This window comes from Pseudophryne corroboree, chromosome 6, assembly GCF_028390025.1.
Source record: "Pseudophryne corroboree isolate aPseCor3 chromosome 6, aPseCor3.hap2, whole genome shotgun sequence".
In the NCBI taxonomy this organism is placed as follows: domain Eukaryota; kingdom Metazoa; phylum Chordata; class Amphibia; order Anura; family Myobatrachidae; genus Pseudophryne; species Pseudophryne corroboree.
Window position 1 is genome coordinate 294,766,526 of NC_086449.1, and position 15,927 is coordinate 294,782,452.

The window sequence follows — 15,927 nt, forward strand, 5'->3', positions numbered from 1 at the left end:
GCCTGCAGTTAATTTTGTATTAACATTCCTATAGATATGGCAGCCTGCTATTTCCCCTTGCAGCCGCGCTGTAATCAGCCAGGTCCCCCCCCCCTCCCCTCTCTGTACTCCCTGTAGCGCTGTGTTAGCGGTGAGCCGGGAAGCTCATTGCAGGGAGGCGAGAGACACATTCAAAGTAGCGGAGGGCGGCTGGCCGGGGCGCGTAGCTGTCGCTAGCCGAGCTGCGGCGGGTCTCCCCCTCTGGGCGCTGCACTTTTCATACAGCGCTGACTGAGCGCCTGGCGGGAGGACGGAGCGCCTGGGCCGGGAGGACGGAGCGGCAGACGGAGCGCTGGACGGAGCGGCTGGGCTAAGTGGCAGTGAGCGGTAGTGAGCGGGCGCACCCAACGGACCCCACACCGCGGGGCGGCAGCCTGCGCTGACCGCCCCGTTTCCCCAGCATACCTTTTGTAGGAGGTCTGCGACGGGCTTCTAAGCTCAGAGCTCTCCGGTCATAGCTGCGACGGGGCTTCTATCTGTAAGCTCCGTCCAGCTGTTTGATCACTTCTTCATGGCTGTGACGGGGCTTCTTTCTGTAAGCTCCGTCCAGCTCTTTGATCACTTCTTCATGGCTGCGACGGGGCTTCTTTCTGTAAGCTCCGTCCAGCTGTTGCAGGAGCCAGTGGGCCTGTGGCTGTGAGGGTGCTCTTTGTGAGGACCGACACGCCATGCGCTGCCCGTGCAGCGGCACTATCCCGGACCCATGTTTTTCCAGAAACTGGGAAGGGATGTGCTATAGTAAAAAGTAAAAAGTAAAAATGAAAAATTAATAAAATCTTCCACCAAGTGTGGGAAGTCCCCACAAGCCTTGTTATTGCTGTGAGCACGGAAAAAACACTGAGGTCGTACACTGAGGTACTCTGGGATAAGGAGGGGTGGAGAGTTCTAAATTTAAATATTCAGTGCCTTTGTTTCTGCTAAGCCGTCCATATCCCAAGAGTACTCCAGTGACCCCTAGTGGATGAAAAAGAAATGGTATCCCTATCTAGGGTATCAAGGTCAGCTGACAAGGAATCTGTCCAAGCTGCAACTGCACTACACACCCATGCCGATGCTATTTCCGGTCTGAGCAAAGCACCTGTATGCGCATAAATAGACTTTAAAGTAGTTTCCTGCCTGCTATCAGCAGGATCTTTGAGGGCTGCCGTGTCCGGAGACGGTAGGGCCACTTTCTTGGACAGGCGTGTTAAAGCCTTGTCCACCCTGGGTGAGGATTCCCAACGTACCCTGTCCCGTGCAGGGAAAGGATATGCCATAAGAATCCCCTTGGGAATCTGTAGTTTTTTTATCAGGAGTTTCCCAAGCCTTTTCAAATAACTCGTTAAGTTCATGGGATGGGGGAAAGGTTACCTCAGGTTTCTTTTCCTTATACATGCGCACCCTCGTGTCAGGGACCGAGGGGTCATCTGTGATATGCAAAACCTCTTTTATTGCAATAATCATATAATTAATACTTTTTGCCACCCTCGGGTGCAACCTCGCTTCATCGTAGTCGACACTGGAGTCAGAGTCCGTGTCGGTAGCAGTGTCTGCTAACTGGGATAGGGGACGTTTTTGAGACCCAGAAGGGCCCGGTGACCCAGCCGAAGCCGTGGATTGACTCCCTGCTCTTTACCTGGACTCTGCTTTGTCCAATCTCTTATGTAATAAGGTCACATTTGCATTTAAAACATTCCACATGTCCATCCACTCATGAGTCGGCGTTGCAGACGGCGACACCACAATCATCTGCTCCACCTTCTCCTTAGCGGAGCCTTCCGCATCAGACATGCCGACACACTCGTACCGACACCCCCACACACACAGTTATAAGGAGACAGTTACCCAATAATGCCCTTAGGAGAGACAGAGAGAGAGTATGCCAGCACACACCCAGCGCCAACTGACACTGGAAAATAATGTCCCAGATAACAGCGCTTTTTTATTAGATTACTGTGTAATACACTCACTGCCCCCCCCCTTCTTCCTCTTTTCAGCCCTGTGTCACCGTGTTCAGCAGGGGAGAGACCGGGGAGCCAGCTTCTCTGCAGATCTCTGTGGAAAAAATGGCGCTGGTTAGTGCTGAGGGACCAAGCTCCGCGCCCTCCGGCGGCGGGCTTCGGTCCCGCTCAAAATAATTCAAACTGGCGGGGGATATAAAGAATTACTGCCTCCGCAGTGTCTATGCCAGATCCAGAGGTTTTATTGCTGCCCAGGGCACCCCCCCTGCACCCATCAGTGCTCGCTAGTGTGTGTAGTGTGTGTGGGAGCAATGAGCGCTTTTGTGTGGGAGGTAAGCTGTGCGTTTACCTCAGTGAAGATTCGAAGTCTTCTGCCGCCTTGAAGTCTTCTTTTCTTCTTATACTCACCTGGCTTCTATCTTCCGGTTCTGCGAGGACGACGGCGGCACGGCTCTGGGACGAACGTCGGGGGGAGACCCGCGTTCCGACTCCCTCTGGAGCTAATGGTGTCCAGTAGCCTAAGAAGCAGAGCCTATCACTTAAGTAGGTCTGCTTCTCTCTCCTCAGTCCCACGATGCAGGGAGCCTGTTGCCAGCAGCGCTGCCTGAAAATAAAAAAACCTAACAAAATTCTTTTTCAGAGAAACTCAGGAGAGCTCCCCTGTAGTGCACCCTATCTCCTCTGGGCACAGGATCTAACTGAGGTCTGGAGGAGGGGCATAGAGGGAGGAGCCAGTGCACACCCATTCTAAAGTTCTTTATAGTGCCCGTGTCTCCTGCGGAGCCCGTCTATACCCCATGGTCCTTACGGAGTCCCCAGCATCCTCTAGGACGTAAGAGAAAAAATAAGATTTTACTTACTAGTAAATCTATTTCTCGTAGTCCGTAGTGGATGCTGGGGACTCCGTAAGGACCATGGGGAATAGACGGGCTCCGCAGGAGACTGGGCACTCTAAGAAAGAATTTGGATACTGGTGTGCTCTGGCTCCTCCCTCTATGTCCCTCCTCCAGACCTCAGTTAGAGAAACTGTGCCCGGAAGAGCTGACAGTACAAGGAAAGGATTTTGGAATCCAGGGCAAGACTCATACCAGTCACACCAATCGCACCGTATAACTTGTGATAAACTTACCCAGTTAACAGTATGAACAACAACGGAGCATCAGATCAACCCTGATGCAACCAACATAACCCTTAATTAAGCAATAACTATATACAAGTATTGCAGAAGAAGTCCGCACTTGGGACGGGCGCCCAGCATCCACTACGGACTACGAGAGAAAGATTTACCGGTAAGTAAAATCTTATTTTCTCTAACGTCCTAGTGGATGCTGGGGACTCCGTAAGGACCATGGGGATTATACCAAAGCTCCCAAACGGGCGGGAGAGTGCGGATGACTCTGCAGCACTGAATGAGCAAACATGAGGTCCTCCTCAGCCAGGGTATCAAACTTGTAGAACTTTGCAAAGGTGTTTGAACCTGACCAAGTAGCCGCTCGGCAAAGCTGTAATGCAGAGACCCCTCGGGCAGCCGCCCAAGAAGATCCCACCTTCCTTGTGGAATGGGCCTTAACTGATTTAGGCAGCGGCAATCCAGCCGCAGAATGAGCCTGCTGAATCGTGTTACAGATCCAGCGAGCAATAGTTTGCTTTGAAGCAGGCGCCCCAAGCTTGTTGGAAGCATACAGGATAAACAAAGATTCTGTTTTCCTGACCTTAGCCGTTCTGGCTACATAAACCTTCAAAGCCCCGACTATATCCAGTGACTCGGAATCCTCCAAGTCAGTAGTAGCCACAGGCACCACAATAGGTTGGTTTATATGAAAGGATGAAACCACTTTCGGCAGAAATTGTTGGCGGGTCTGCAATTCTGCTCTATCCGCATGGAAAACCAGATAAGGGCTTTTATGTGACAAAGCCGCCAATTCTGACACACGCCTAGCCGAAGCCAAGGCTAATAGCATGACCACCTTCCACGTGAGATATTTTACTTCCACCGTTTTGAGTGGTTCAAACCAGTGTGATTTCAGGAAACTCACCACCACGTTAAGATCCCAAGGTGCCACTGGAGGCACAAAAGGGGGCTGAATCTGCAGCACTCCCTTTACAAACGTCTGAACTTCAGGCAGAGAAGCCAGTTCTTTTTGAAAGAAAATGGATAAGGCCGAAATCTGAAACTTAATGGAACCCAATTTAAGGGCCAAAGTCACTCCCGACTGTAGGAAGTGAAGGAAAAGGCCCAGCTGGAATTCCTCCGTAGGGGCATTCCTGGCCTCACACCAAGCCACATATTTTCGCCATATACAGTGATAATGTTGAGCCGTCACATCCTTCCTAGCCTCTATCAGCGTAGGAATGACCTCATCCGGAATGACTTTTTCTGCTAGGATCCGGTGTTCAACCGCCATGCCGTCAAATGCAGCCGCGGTAAGTCTTGGAACAGACAGGGCCCCCGTTGCACAAGTCCTGTCCTAGAGGCAGAGGCCACGGGTCCTCTGTGAGCATTTCTTGCAGATCTGGATACCAAGTCCTTCTTGGCCAATCCGGAACAAAGAGTATTGTTCTCACTCCTCTTTTCCTTATGATTCTCAGCACCTTGGGTATGAGAGGAAACGGAGGAAATACATAGACCGACGGGAACACCCACGGTGTCACCAGTGCGTCCACAGCTATCGCCTGAGGGTCTCTTGACCTGGCGCAATATCTCTGCAGCTTTTTGTTGAGACGGGATGCCATCATGTCCACCTGTGGCAGTTCCCACGACTTGTAATCTGCATGAAGAGACTTCTTGATGAAGTCCCCACTCTCCCGGGTGGAGGTCGTGCCTGCTGAGGAAGTCTGCTTACCAGTTGTCCACTCCCGGAATGAACACTGCTGACAGTGCGCTTACGTGATTCTCCGCCCAGCTAAGAATTCTGGTGGCTTCTACCATCGCCACCCTGCTCCTTGTGCCGCCTTGGCGATTTACATGAGCCACTGCGGTGATATTGTCTGACTGAATCAGAACCGGTTGGTCGCGAAGCAGGGACTCCGCTTGACGTAGGGCGTTGTATATGGCCCTTAATTCCAGGATATTGATGTGAAGGCAAGTCTCCTGACTTGACCACAGCCCTTGGAAATTTCTTCCCTATGTGACTGCCCCCCACCCTCGGAGGCTTGCATCCGTGGTCACCAGGACCCAGTCCTGAATGCCGAATCTGCGACCTTCGAGAAGGTGAGCACTCTGCAGCCACCACAGGAGAGACACCCTGGCCCTGGGGGATAGGGTGATTAACCGATGCATCTGAAGATGTGATCCGGACCACTTGTCCAGTAAGTCCCATTGGAAGGTCCTCGCATGGAACCTGCCGAAGGGAATGGCCTCGTATGATGCCACCATCCTTCCCAGGACTCGAGTGCAGTAATGCACTGACACCTGTTTTGGTTTTAATAGATTCCTGACCAGTGTCACGAGCTCCTGAGCTCTCTCTATCGGGAGATAAACCCTTTTCTGGTCTGTGTCTAGGATCATGCCTAGCAGAGGCAGATGAGCTGTAGGAACCAACTGCGACTTTGGAATATATAGAATCCAGCCGTGTTGCCGTTACACTTCCAGAGAAAGTGATACGCTGTTCAGCCACTGCTCTCTTGATCTCGCTTTTATGAGGAGATCGTCCAAGTACGTGATAATAGTGACACCTTGATTCCGCAGGAGCACCATCCTTTCCGCCATTACCTTGGTGAATATTCTCGGGGCCGTGGAGAGACCAAACGGCAACGTCTGAAATTGGTAATGACAATCCCGTACCGCAATTCTGAGGTACGCCTGATGAGGTGGATAAATGGGGACATGAAGGTATGCATCCTTTATGTCCCGAGTCACCATAAAATCTCCTCCTTTCAGGCTTGCAATGTCCGCTCTTAGCGATTCCATCTTGAACTTGAACCTTTTCAGGTATATGTTCAGGGATTTTAAATTCAATATGGGTCTGACCGAACCGTCTGGTTTCGGGACTACAACATGGTCGAATAATAACCCCCTCCTTGTTGAATGAGGGGAACCTTGACCACCACCTTTTGAAGATACAATTTGTGAATTGCAGTTAACACGGTTTCCCTCCCGTGGGGGGAAGCCGGCAGGGCAGTCGGTGAGGGGGCATCTTCTCAAAGTCCAGCTTGTATCCCTGAGACACAATATCTATTGCCCAGGGATCTAACAGGGAGTGAACCCACTTGTGGCTGAACTTACGAAGGCGTGCCCCCACCGGGCCTAGCTCCGCCTGTGGAGCCCCAGCGACATGCGGTGGATTTTTGTAGAGGCCGGGGAGGACTTCTGTTCCTGGGAACTAGCTGTGTTGTGCAGCTTCTTTCCTCTGCCCCCGCCTCTGGCAAGAAAGGACGCACCTCGGACTTTCTTGTTTCTTTGTTCGAAAGGACTGCATTTGATAATGTCGTGCTTTCCTAGGCTGTGCAGGAATATAAGGCAAAATATCAGAATTACCAGCTATAGCTGTGGAGACCAGGTCCGAGAACCCTTCTCCACACAATCCTCAGCCTTCCATATGCCTCTTAAGTCGGCATCATCTGTCCATTGCATATTCTACTGGAAACGTCAAGCAGAAATCGACATAGCTTTGACTCTAGGACCCAGTATACTTATGTCTCTTTGGGCATGTTTTACATATATATATATATATATATATATATATATATATATATATATACACACATACTAGGGTCTCAATCTCTGCTGATAAGGTACCTGTCCACGCTGCCACAGCGCTATAAACCCATGCCGACACAATCGCCGGTCTGAGTAGTGTACTAGAATGTGCACGCTATCTGCAGGATCTCTGAGAATAGCTGTTACGTCAGGGCTACCTTTTGGGCAAACGTGACACCCTAGGGGAAGATTCCCATCCTATCCTGGCCCTAGTGGGGAAAGGATACTGCCTGAGAATTCTTTGTGGGAAACTGCAGTCTGTCTGGAGATTCCCGCTCTTTTTCCTCATGAGAGGAGGGAAATTTACCTCAGCTTTCTTCCCCTTAAACATGTGTACCCTTGTGTCAGGGACAGATGAGTCATCAGTGATATGCAAATCATCTTTTTATTACAATAATCATATATTGAATACTTTTCTGCCATTTTGGCTGTAACTTTGCATTATCGTAGTCGACACTGGAGTCAGACTCCGTGTCGATATCAGTGTCTATTATTTTGGATAGTGAGCATTGAGAGACTCTGAAGGTCTCTGAGACATAGGGACAGACATGGGTAGATTTCCTGTCTGTTCTCTAATCTTTTGTGCAATAAATTCACCTTAGCACTTAATTACACATATCCAAACAGGTGTCAGCGTTGTCGACGGAGACACCCTCTCACACACACATTTGCTCCATCTCCTCCTTAGGGGAGCCTTTTACCTCAGACATGTCGACACACACGTACCGACACACCACACACTCAGGGAATGCTCATCTGAAGACAATTCCCCCATAAGGCCCTTTGGAGAGACAGAGAGAGAGAGAGTATGCCAGCACACACCCCAGCGCTATTAACCCAGGAATAACACAGTAACTTAATGTTAACCCAGTAGCTGCTGTTTATATTGATTTTTGCGCCTTATTATGTGCCCCCCTCTCTTTTTACCCTCTTCTACTGTGTAACTGCAGGGGAGAGACTGGGGAGCTTCCTCTCAGCGGTGCTGTGGAGAAAAAACATGGCGCTGGTGAGTGCTGAGGAAGAAGCCCCGCCCCCTTGACGGCAGGCTTCTGTCCCGCTTTCATGTACAATTTTGGCGGGGGCTCATACATATATACAGTGCCCAACTGTATATTATGCAAACTTTTGCCAAAGAGGTCTCTAATTGCTGCCCAGGGCGCCCCCCCCTGCGCCCTGCACCCTACAGTGACCGGAGTATGTGGGTTTAATGTGGGAGCAATGGCGCACAGCTGCAGTGCTGTGCGCTACCTCAGTGAAGACTGGAGTCTTCTGCCGCCGATTTCGAAGTCTTCTTGCTTCTTTCACCGGCTTCTGTCTTCCGGCTCTGCGAGGGGGACGGCGGCGCGGCTCCGGGATCGGACGACAAAGGGTGAGATCCTGTGTATGATCCCTCTGGAGCTAATGGTGTCCAGTAGCCTAAGAAGCAGGACCTATCTTTAGTGAGTAGGGCTGCTTCTCTCCCCTCAGTCCCACGTTGCAGAGAGTCTGTTTCCAGCAGATCTCCCTGAAAATAAAAAAAACCTAACAAAATACTTTCTTATAGCAAGCTCAGGAGAGCTCACTAAGTAGCACCCAGCTCGTCCGGGCACAGATTCAAACTGAGGTCTGGAGGAGGGACATAGAGGGAGGAGCCAGAGCACACCAGTATCCAAATTCTTTCTTAGAGTGCCCTGTCTCCTGCGGAGCCCGTCTATTCCCCATAGTCCTTACGGAGTCCCCAGCATCCACTAGGACGTTAGAGAAATAAAGTGAATGAACAGAAGAGAAATTTAAATCAAATCAATATTTGGTGTGACCACCCCTTGGCTACAAAACAGCATCAATTCAGAAATACAGGCAGGTACTTATCCATCATGCAATACCATCAAGGAGGCACCCGATTGCCTCCAAATTTATTCGGCAGCAGGACAACGACCCCAAACATACAGCCCTTATCATTGAGAACTATCTTCATCGTAAAGAAGAACAAGGAGTCTTGGAAGTGATGATATGGCTCCCACAGATCCCTGATCTCAACATCAAGTCTGTCTGGGATTACATTTAGAGACAGAAGGATTTGAGCAAGCCTACATCCACAGAAGATCGGTGGTTAGTTCTACAAGATGTTTGGAACAACCTCCCTGCAGAGTTCGTGCAAAAACTGTGTTCAAGTGTACCTAGAACATTGATGCGGTTGAAGGCGAATATTTATTTGATTTAGATTTCTCTTCTTTTCACTCCCCTTGATGAAGTCTCCAAGCTGAGACGAAACGTGTTGGGACATAGGGCCTAATTCAGATCTGATCTCAGCAGCAAATTTGTTAGCAAATGCGCAAAACTGAGGGGGTAATTCAGATCCGATCGCAGCAGCAAATTTGTTAGCAGTTGGGCAAAACCAGTTGCACTGCAGGTGGGGCATATATAACATGTGCAGGGAGAGTTAGATTTGGGTAGGTTATTTTGTTTCTGTGTAGGGTAAATAATGGCTGCTTTTTTTTTTACCTCTGCAATTTAGATTTCAGTTTGAACACACCACACCCAAATCTAACTCTCTGCACATGTTATATCTGCCCCCCCTGCAGTGCACATGGTTTTGGCCAACTGCTAATAAATTTGCTGCTGCGATCAGATCTGAATAAGGCCCATATTTCCTTGGACCCCCCTATCGTCAGATAAACCTATATATTATATATATATATATTTATATTTATATTATATATATATATATATATATATATATATATATATATATGTTTTTACTTCTTGTACGTGTTACCTGCTATGTGCTTCTTATTGTGGAATTAAAGCTTTTTTATAAGCCAAAAAATTTACCTGTAGTGAAATACACTTTTTATTGTATCTCTTTGACTATACTGCCCCTAATTTATTTCACAGTTTTTACCATTGATGCATCCAGTGTCTAAACAGTACAAACTAGGTCTTCTTCCTTTTGTCTTATTTTCATATATACCCTGAACATATGGTGGTCACGTGACCAAAGACAAACAGACCAAGTTTATGGATTTACTTATTATTTAGATTTTCCCCCACTTTTTTTTTTACTATCCTAAAAGAGGTGTCATAATGGTTTTACACTTGCAGGCACGGTTTACACTTTATTAGGTTTCATCAATGAACAAAAAGGTATAAAAGGAAAGAAAGCAGTACTTTCTATGAGCTCAGGCTCTCCAAACTTATTTCACTGAGGGTGCGCCACATTATAAATTTCATTTCCAGTAGTGGATCAAAATACATAGACCATCATTACCGTCATATGCTTCTTCATAGGTTCCAAGAGGTTGAAGTGTATGTTGCACTTTGGGCAAGCCTGAGGGAATGCTGTTCCATTTTTTATTGGAGTTGTTGCTGAACCAGTACCTACATATGGCGAAACATGACCACAATTAACCAATACATTTTTGTAAACACAAAATCTTGCACATCTTTCTTAACATACCTTTTGTAGGCGTAGTGTGTGACTGAGTTGTTGGTTGTCTCATTGGTGCGGATGCTTGAGTAGACGTAGTAGATGTTGCAACTGGTCTGTTATTTATGACATTTTCATTGGTTTTTGGCTTTTTCGGTGAAGCAATGGTGACATCAGGAGGAGCTGATCGTTTTTCCAGTAATGCATTTTCACTTCGTCCAATATTTGCTTAAAGAACAAAATAAGATTTAGAGCTCTGTATCCAGGATTCAATACCTAATTAATATCCAGCCATTTCATGAAGGGTGCTTTTCACTTAAAAAAAAAAACAACTTAAAATTTAAAGCAAGCATTCCCAAAATCAGTGCTCAAAGCACACTAACAGTCAAGGTTTTAGTGATATCCATGCTTGAGTGCAGGTGACTTGGTTCCTTAGTGGATATCACTAAAACCTGGACTGGTATATGTACCTTAAGGACCAAGGTTGGGAATGCAAGAGTTAAATATTCCCATGTACAGTAGGTCATAAATCACTAGGAAAGCCCTAATTATTTTCTTTCAAATCTCCATGAAACACCTCCATGGAAGACAGTACTGTCATAAAAAAATAATAGGATTTTATTGTCACATACTGTTGAATCCTTTTTTCGCTGTCAGCAAGGCTAGTGGGATACTGGACCATGGGACTGTAAATTGGGGCTGGTGCTGGCACCTAAAATAACTAACTTTAAAAGTAAACTCTCCCCTGCAACCCTATAATGCCAGTACTTCTTTAAGAGAGTCCGGAAAAGAGTACTAGTAACACAGTGAAACAGGACAATATAACTAACCAGTAGGGAAAAAGACGGTCAAGAACCAAAAACCTTGCCCATCTGAGCATGAGGGAGGGAACGCAGTGTCCCACAGCCTGCTTCTGAGAAAAGGATTCAATGGTAAGTGACCAAAAATTCTGTTGTTTTCTGTCAGTAAGTCTGGTGAGACACTGGACCATGCGATGTGCAACAGCCGCCCCAAGGGGAGGGAATGCTCAGTGGGCACTGATGGAGGCACAAACACAAGAATGGTAAAAACCTAGCAAATGTGTGGACAGAGGATTAGAAATCTGCGAGACAGAGCTGTTCTACCAAAGGCCAGTGTCGGGGGAACCCTGGAAGTCAGCACTGCCCTAGCTGAATGAGACTATACCCGGTCTGGTACCAGTTGTCCTGCACTAGTATAGGCTCAAGTGAAGACCAGGCAGATCCAACATGCAATTGTCTGCTTTGTAGCTGGCCAACCTCGTTTAGGAGTGTTATAAAAGAACAAGCAGAGAAACTGTGCGGCGGACAGAATTATTCACATAAAATCATAGAGCTTGGACTACATCTAGCAGAACTAGATCATCCTGGTCTCAGGAAGTCTGTGAAGGTATAAAAACCAAAAAAACTATTTCCTGGTTTAAGTATAAAACCAAAACAACTTTTGGCTTTAACACAGGAACCATACAGAGAACCACTCTATTGTCACAAAAAGTGATAAAATGAGGCATGCAAGCCAAAGCAACTAACTCAGAAGCTCACCAAGTTGAGGCAATGGGCATATGGAGGACCAGCTACCAAGTAACGACTAGAAAATCCGCTGCTAGGACCAGATTAAACTCCCATGGTGCTACCGGTGGACATAATGGTAGTTGAATATGCACCACACCCTGTAAAAAGGTTCAAACCTCTGGAAAAAGGGCCAAACGTTTGAAGTACAGATTTCAGCCCAGTCAATTTATTTCAGAGAACAAAGTGTCAAACCAGCTTCAAAACTCCCCCTAAAGGAAGGCCAAGAAATGAGAGGCAAACCTTGCATGTATGAACCCTTCTCTGTTCACAACACAAGATGAGGAAACATGTTACTGAGGTCACAGCATAGTACGGACTACAGAGGGAGAAAAACCTTTAGCTTTCAAAAGCTCATTCTCAAAAGCCAACTGAGGAAGGTCCAACTCCTCAGACTTTGTTGTAGCAAGTGTGGAGACAGTGGAAGATGCCACCCAGGGCCTACCAACATTTTGAGAATATTGGCATACCACAACCAAGGCTACACACTGGAGTTGGGAGGAAACAGATATGGGCTATTCCACACCAACTTAGTGTTCACTCTAGGCTGTTTTAGCAGGGCGCCGCGCCCTGCCCGTTTTTTAGCAGGCAAAACCCGCCCTGCCCCTTTTGCGGCGCCCTGCTAGAACAGCCGCCCGCTTCCTACCCTCCCGGCGTGTATAGATGCCGTGCGCATGCGCGCGCCATCCATTCACGCATTGGGAGAGGGCTGGGGGAAGCCCAGCACCGACGGAGGTGCTGGGCACGCCCTCAACAGTGACGTTGCCGGCCACAGACGCGCTCTATAGTAGCGACTGTGGGCCGCACCGCGCCCCTTAAATGACGTAGGCGTGGCCACGCCCCGTTTCGGTCGCGCACGCACATGTGCCCCCGGAGTCCGGCGCCCTGCCCCTTTTCACTCCTAGAGTGAACACTACTAACTCAGTTTTCAGGCTGACCATTTCAAATTGTGATGAAATTTGGTATAATAAATGCTGTCATGGGTGTAAATGCACCCCCACCCCTCCCCCCCCAAAAAGAAAAAAAAAATACTTAGGCTGATTTATTCAACGGTTTATAAGTTAGATGCCTTTGAATCTGCAATTTTGTAATGAAAAATGTGCTATTAACATTTTTTGATTTTATTTGCAGCAATCCTACTTGAGCTAGAGAGTTTGGCAAGGTCTCGTTTTAAACCTCTTTATATGGGATTTCATATGATACATAACAGCAGTATGTTTCCATAAAATAGAAAAAAAAAATGTAAAAACAAAATGTAGATTCTCAAAAACCCAATATTAAATGTTTTATTTTTTTTTAAATCTTTAACATTGATTATACTGATGTTAATAAATCCCCAAAGAATTATTTTTGGGTTTATGATGGGATGACATGCTATAAGAGCCTTCAGTTTTGAGCGATTCATAAAAAAACTGTATTGAAAAAAAAAACAAAATAATGTTTTTCCCAGTGCACTACATTAGAGGGAAAAAAAAACCCTCCAATTGTTCATACTGTTATTAAATCCCCAGAGTTTTATTTTGTGATCATGATGGGATCACATGCTTTAAGAGTTTTTAATTTTGAGTGATTCATGAAAATTGTATTTAAAAATCAACAAATAATATTTTCCCAGTTTACTACATTAGAGGAATGCATGTTCCTCTTCAGGCGTGTTTGGGGACGAGATTCTACAGACAGTGCCTGTCCCGCTTCTGTGCAGGCACATAAACATAAGTCGAAAAGATACTCTATGTGGAAAGATATTTCAGTTGTGTTGAACGGACCCACCTTTTTGGGTGGGCTTTAAATAGTGAAGAAAGCCCATTGGTCACTCAGTTAAGCCCACCCAGACCTAACCTGTTCCTGGGCCACTTGTGGTCCAGGAAAATGTGAAAGGTGGGCCTATTTAACACAATTGAAGCATCATTCCACATGGAGTATTTTTCCACTTAAGTTTATGCACCTGCACAGAAGTGGGAGCAGGTGCTGTCTGCAGAATCTTCCACATCTTAAGAGGAACATGCATTCCTCTAATGTAGTGAACTGGGAAATTATTATTTGTTGATTTTTAAATACAATTTTCATGAATCATTCAAAAATAAAATAACTCTTAAAGCATGTGATCCCATCATGATCCCAAAATAAAACTTTGGGGATTTAATAACTTTATGAACAATTTGAGATTTAAAAAATTAAATAAAAAATTAAATATTGGCTTTGAGAAAATCTAATTTTTTATTTTGAAAATTTTACAATTTAAAATGTTTATGGAAACACACTGTTATATATCTTATGAAAGCCCATAAAAAGGAAGTTTAAAATGAGACCTTGCCCAACTCTGTAGCTCAATCAGGTGAGCTGCAAGTGCAACGTAAAACAAAAAAAAAACGTTAATACACAATTTTTGTGAAAAAATTGCAGCTTTAAAAAGGCATATAACTTCAAAACTGTTGAACATAGCCTAAAATTTGGGTGTTTTCTTTACACCCATGGCAGCATTTATTATACAAGATTTCATAACAAATCTGAAGTGGTGTGGAAAAACCCATATACTAGATGAAAGTCTAGATCAAAGTCCCACAGAACAGTCATGGCATCTGCGAAAGCCAGCAGGAGTTCCTGGATCTCGCAAAAAAATTGTGGAACCTTGACGTTGTGCCGAGAGGCCATGAGATTCACTTCTTGAAAGTCCCACTACTATACTAACCGTCGGAAGAACTCTGGATTGAGAGACCACTACCATTGGAGAAACATGGTTCTGCTGAGGAAGTCTGCTTCCCAAATTTCTGCTCCAGATAAGATAACCGCTGAGTGGGGGGTCATTCAGGTGCAGCAGCAAACCAGCGGTTTTAGGCATATTGCTGTTTTTGCAGTGCGTACGTGCAGCGAGTGATTCGCGAGTGCTGTCGCAGCAAGATTTTAGTCGCAAAGCGAGTGACAGGAAAACAGCGCTAATGGGGTGGTAACAGGGTGTGGTCATGAGAACGCAGGCATGTCATCTTGTACAGTGTTTTCTGGGCGTGCATATATTAGCAGCTGCAATCACTTGCTACTAGCGACGCCTGTGCGTCCCTGGAGCCTACGTTTTCAAGACTGTGCATGGCGACCCGATGTGCGATAATGTTAGCAATCAAGCAGCACCATACGCAGAAAGATGCGATTGCAGCGTTCTTTTGCACGATTATTTTTTGCCCATATTAGCATATAAATCGCAATTGCATATGGAAAATCAGTGCAACTGAAGTAGGGCGTAAAAACCGCAACTGAGTAACCAACCCTCAATGTGCCAGAACAAACGTCTCTGCCCATGAAAGGATTTGGGGTGCCTTTGACATTGTTGCCGCGCTCCTTATGCTTACCCAATGATACACATATGCCACCGTTGCGGCGTTGTCTGACTGAATACGAACTGGCCAGGCAGTTCATAGCTCGAGTACACTGATTAACAGAGCAGTCTTCAACGGTGACCAAAGGCCTGGGAGCTGAAGAGGTCATGTCACAGCAACTCATTCTAGTGGACTCATATACATGGTCACAATGACCAAAAAAGGATGTGACCAAGGATCATCCCTGAAAGAGATGATCAGAAACTAGCCACAATGGAGATTAATGAAAGCTGTCGGACAGAATGAGAAAGACAAGAAATATTGAGAATCGCATCCAACTTTGGAGAAATATCAACTGGAATTCCTGCAAGTGGAACCTGACTTACTGAATGATCTCAAAAGGTGAATACTATTATGCCCAGCTATTTCATGGCTCCTCCCCCTATGACCCTCCTCCAGACTCCAGTTAGGTACTGTGCCCGGACGAGCGTACACAATAAGGGAGGATTTTGAATCCCGGGTAAGACTCATACCAGCCACACCAATCACACCGTACAACTTGTGATCTAAACCCAGTTAACAGTATGATAACAGAGGAGCCTCTGAAAGATGGCTTCCTAAACAATAACCCGAATTAGTTAACAATAACTATGTACAAGTATTGCAGATAATCCGCACTTGGGATGGGCGCCCAGCATCCACTACGGACTCCGAGAAATAGAATTATCGGTAAGTAAATTCTTATTTTCTCTATCGTCCTAAGTGGATGCTGGGGTTCCTGAAAGGACCATGGGGATTATACCAAAGCTCCCAAACGGGCGGGAGAGTGCGGATGACTCTGCAGCACCGAATGAGAGAACTCCAGGTCCTCCTTTGCCAGGGTATCAAATTTGTAAAAATTTACAAACGTGTTCTCCCCTGACCACGTAGCTGCTCGGCAGAGTTGTAA

General features: G+C 46.4%; 1 protein-coding gene across 6 annotated transcripts in view; it reads right to left on the minus strand.

The window, feature by feature from the left end:
* Positions 1–15,927, minus strand: part of ZNF280D (zinc finger protein 280D) — a 629,515-nt gene that overhangs the window by 561,230 nt on the left and 52,358 nt on the right. For all 6 annotated transcript variants that reach the window (XR_010179244.1, XR_010179243.1, XM_063926145.1 and 3 more), the window contains 2 exons: positions 10,115–10,312; positions 9,926–10,035 (listed from right to left, as the gene is read on the minus strand). Coding sequence is in view for 4 of the 6 variants with exons in the window: in XM_063926145.1 (XP_063782215.1) it covers positions 9,926–10,035; positions 10,115–10,312 (308 nt within the window). In the remaining 2 variants the exon portion in view is untranslated. The remainder of the gene's footprint in view (positions 1–9,925; positions 10,036–10,114; positions 10,313–15,927) is intronic.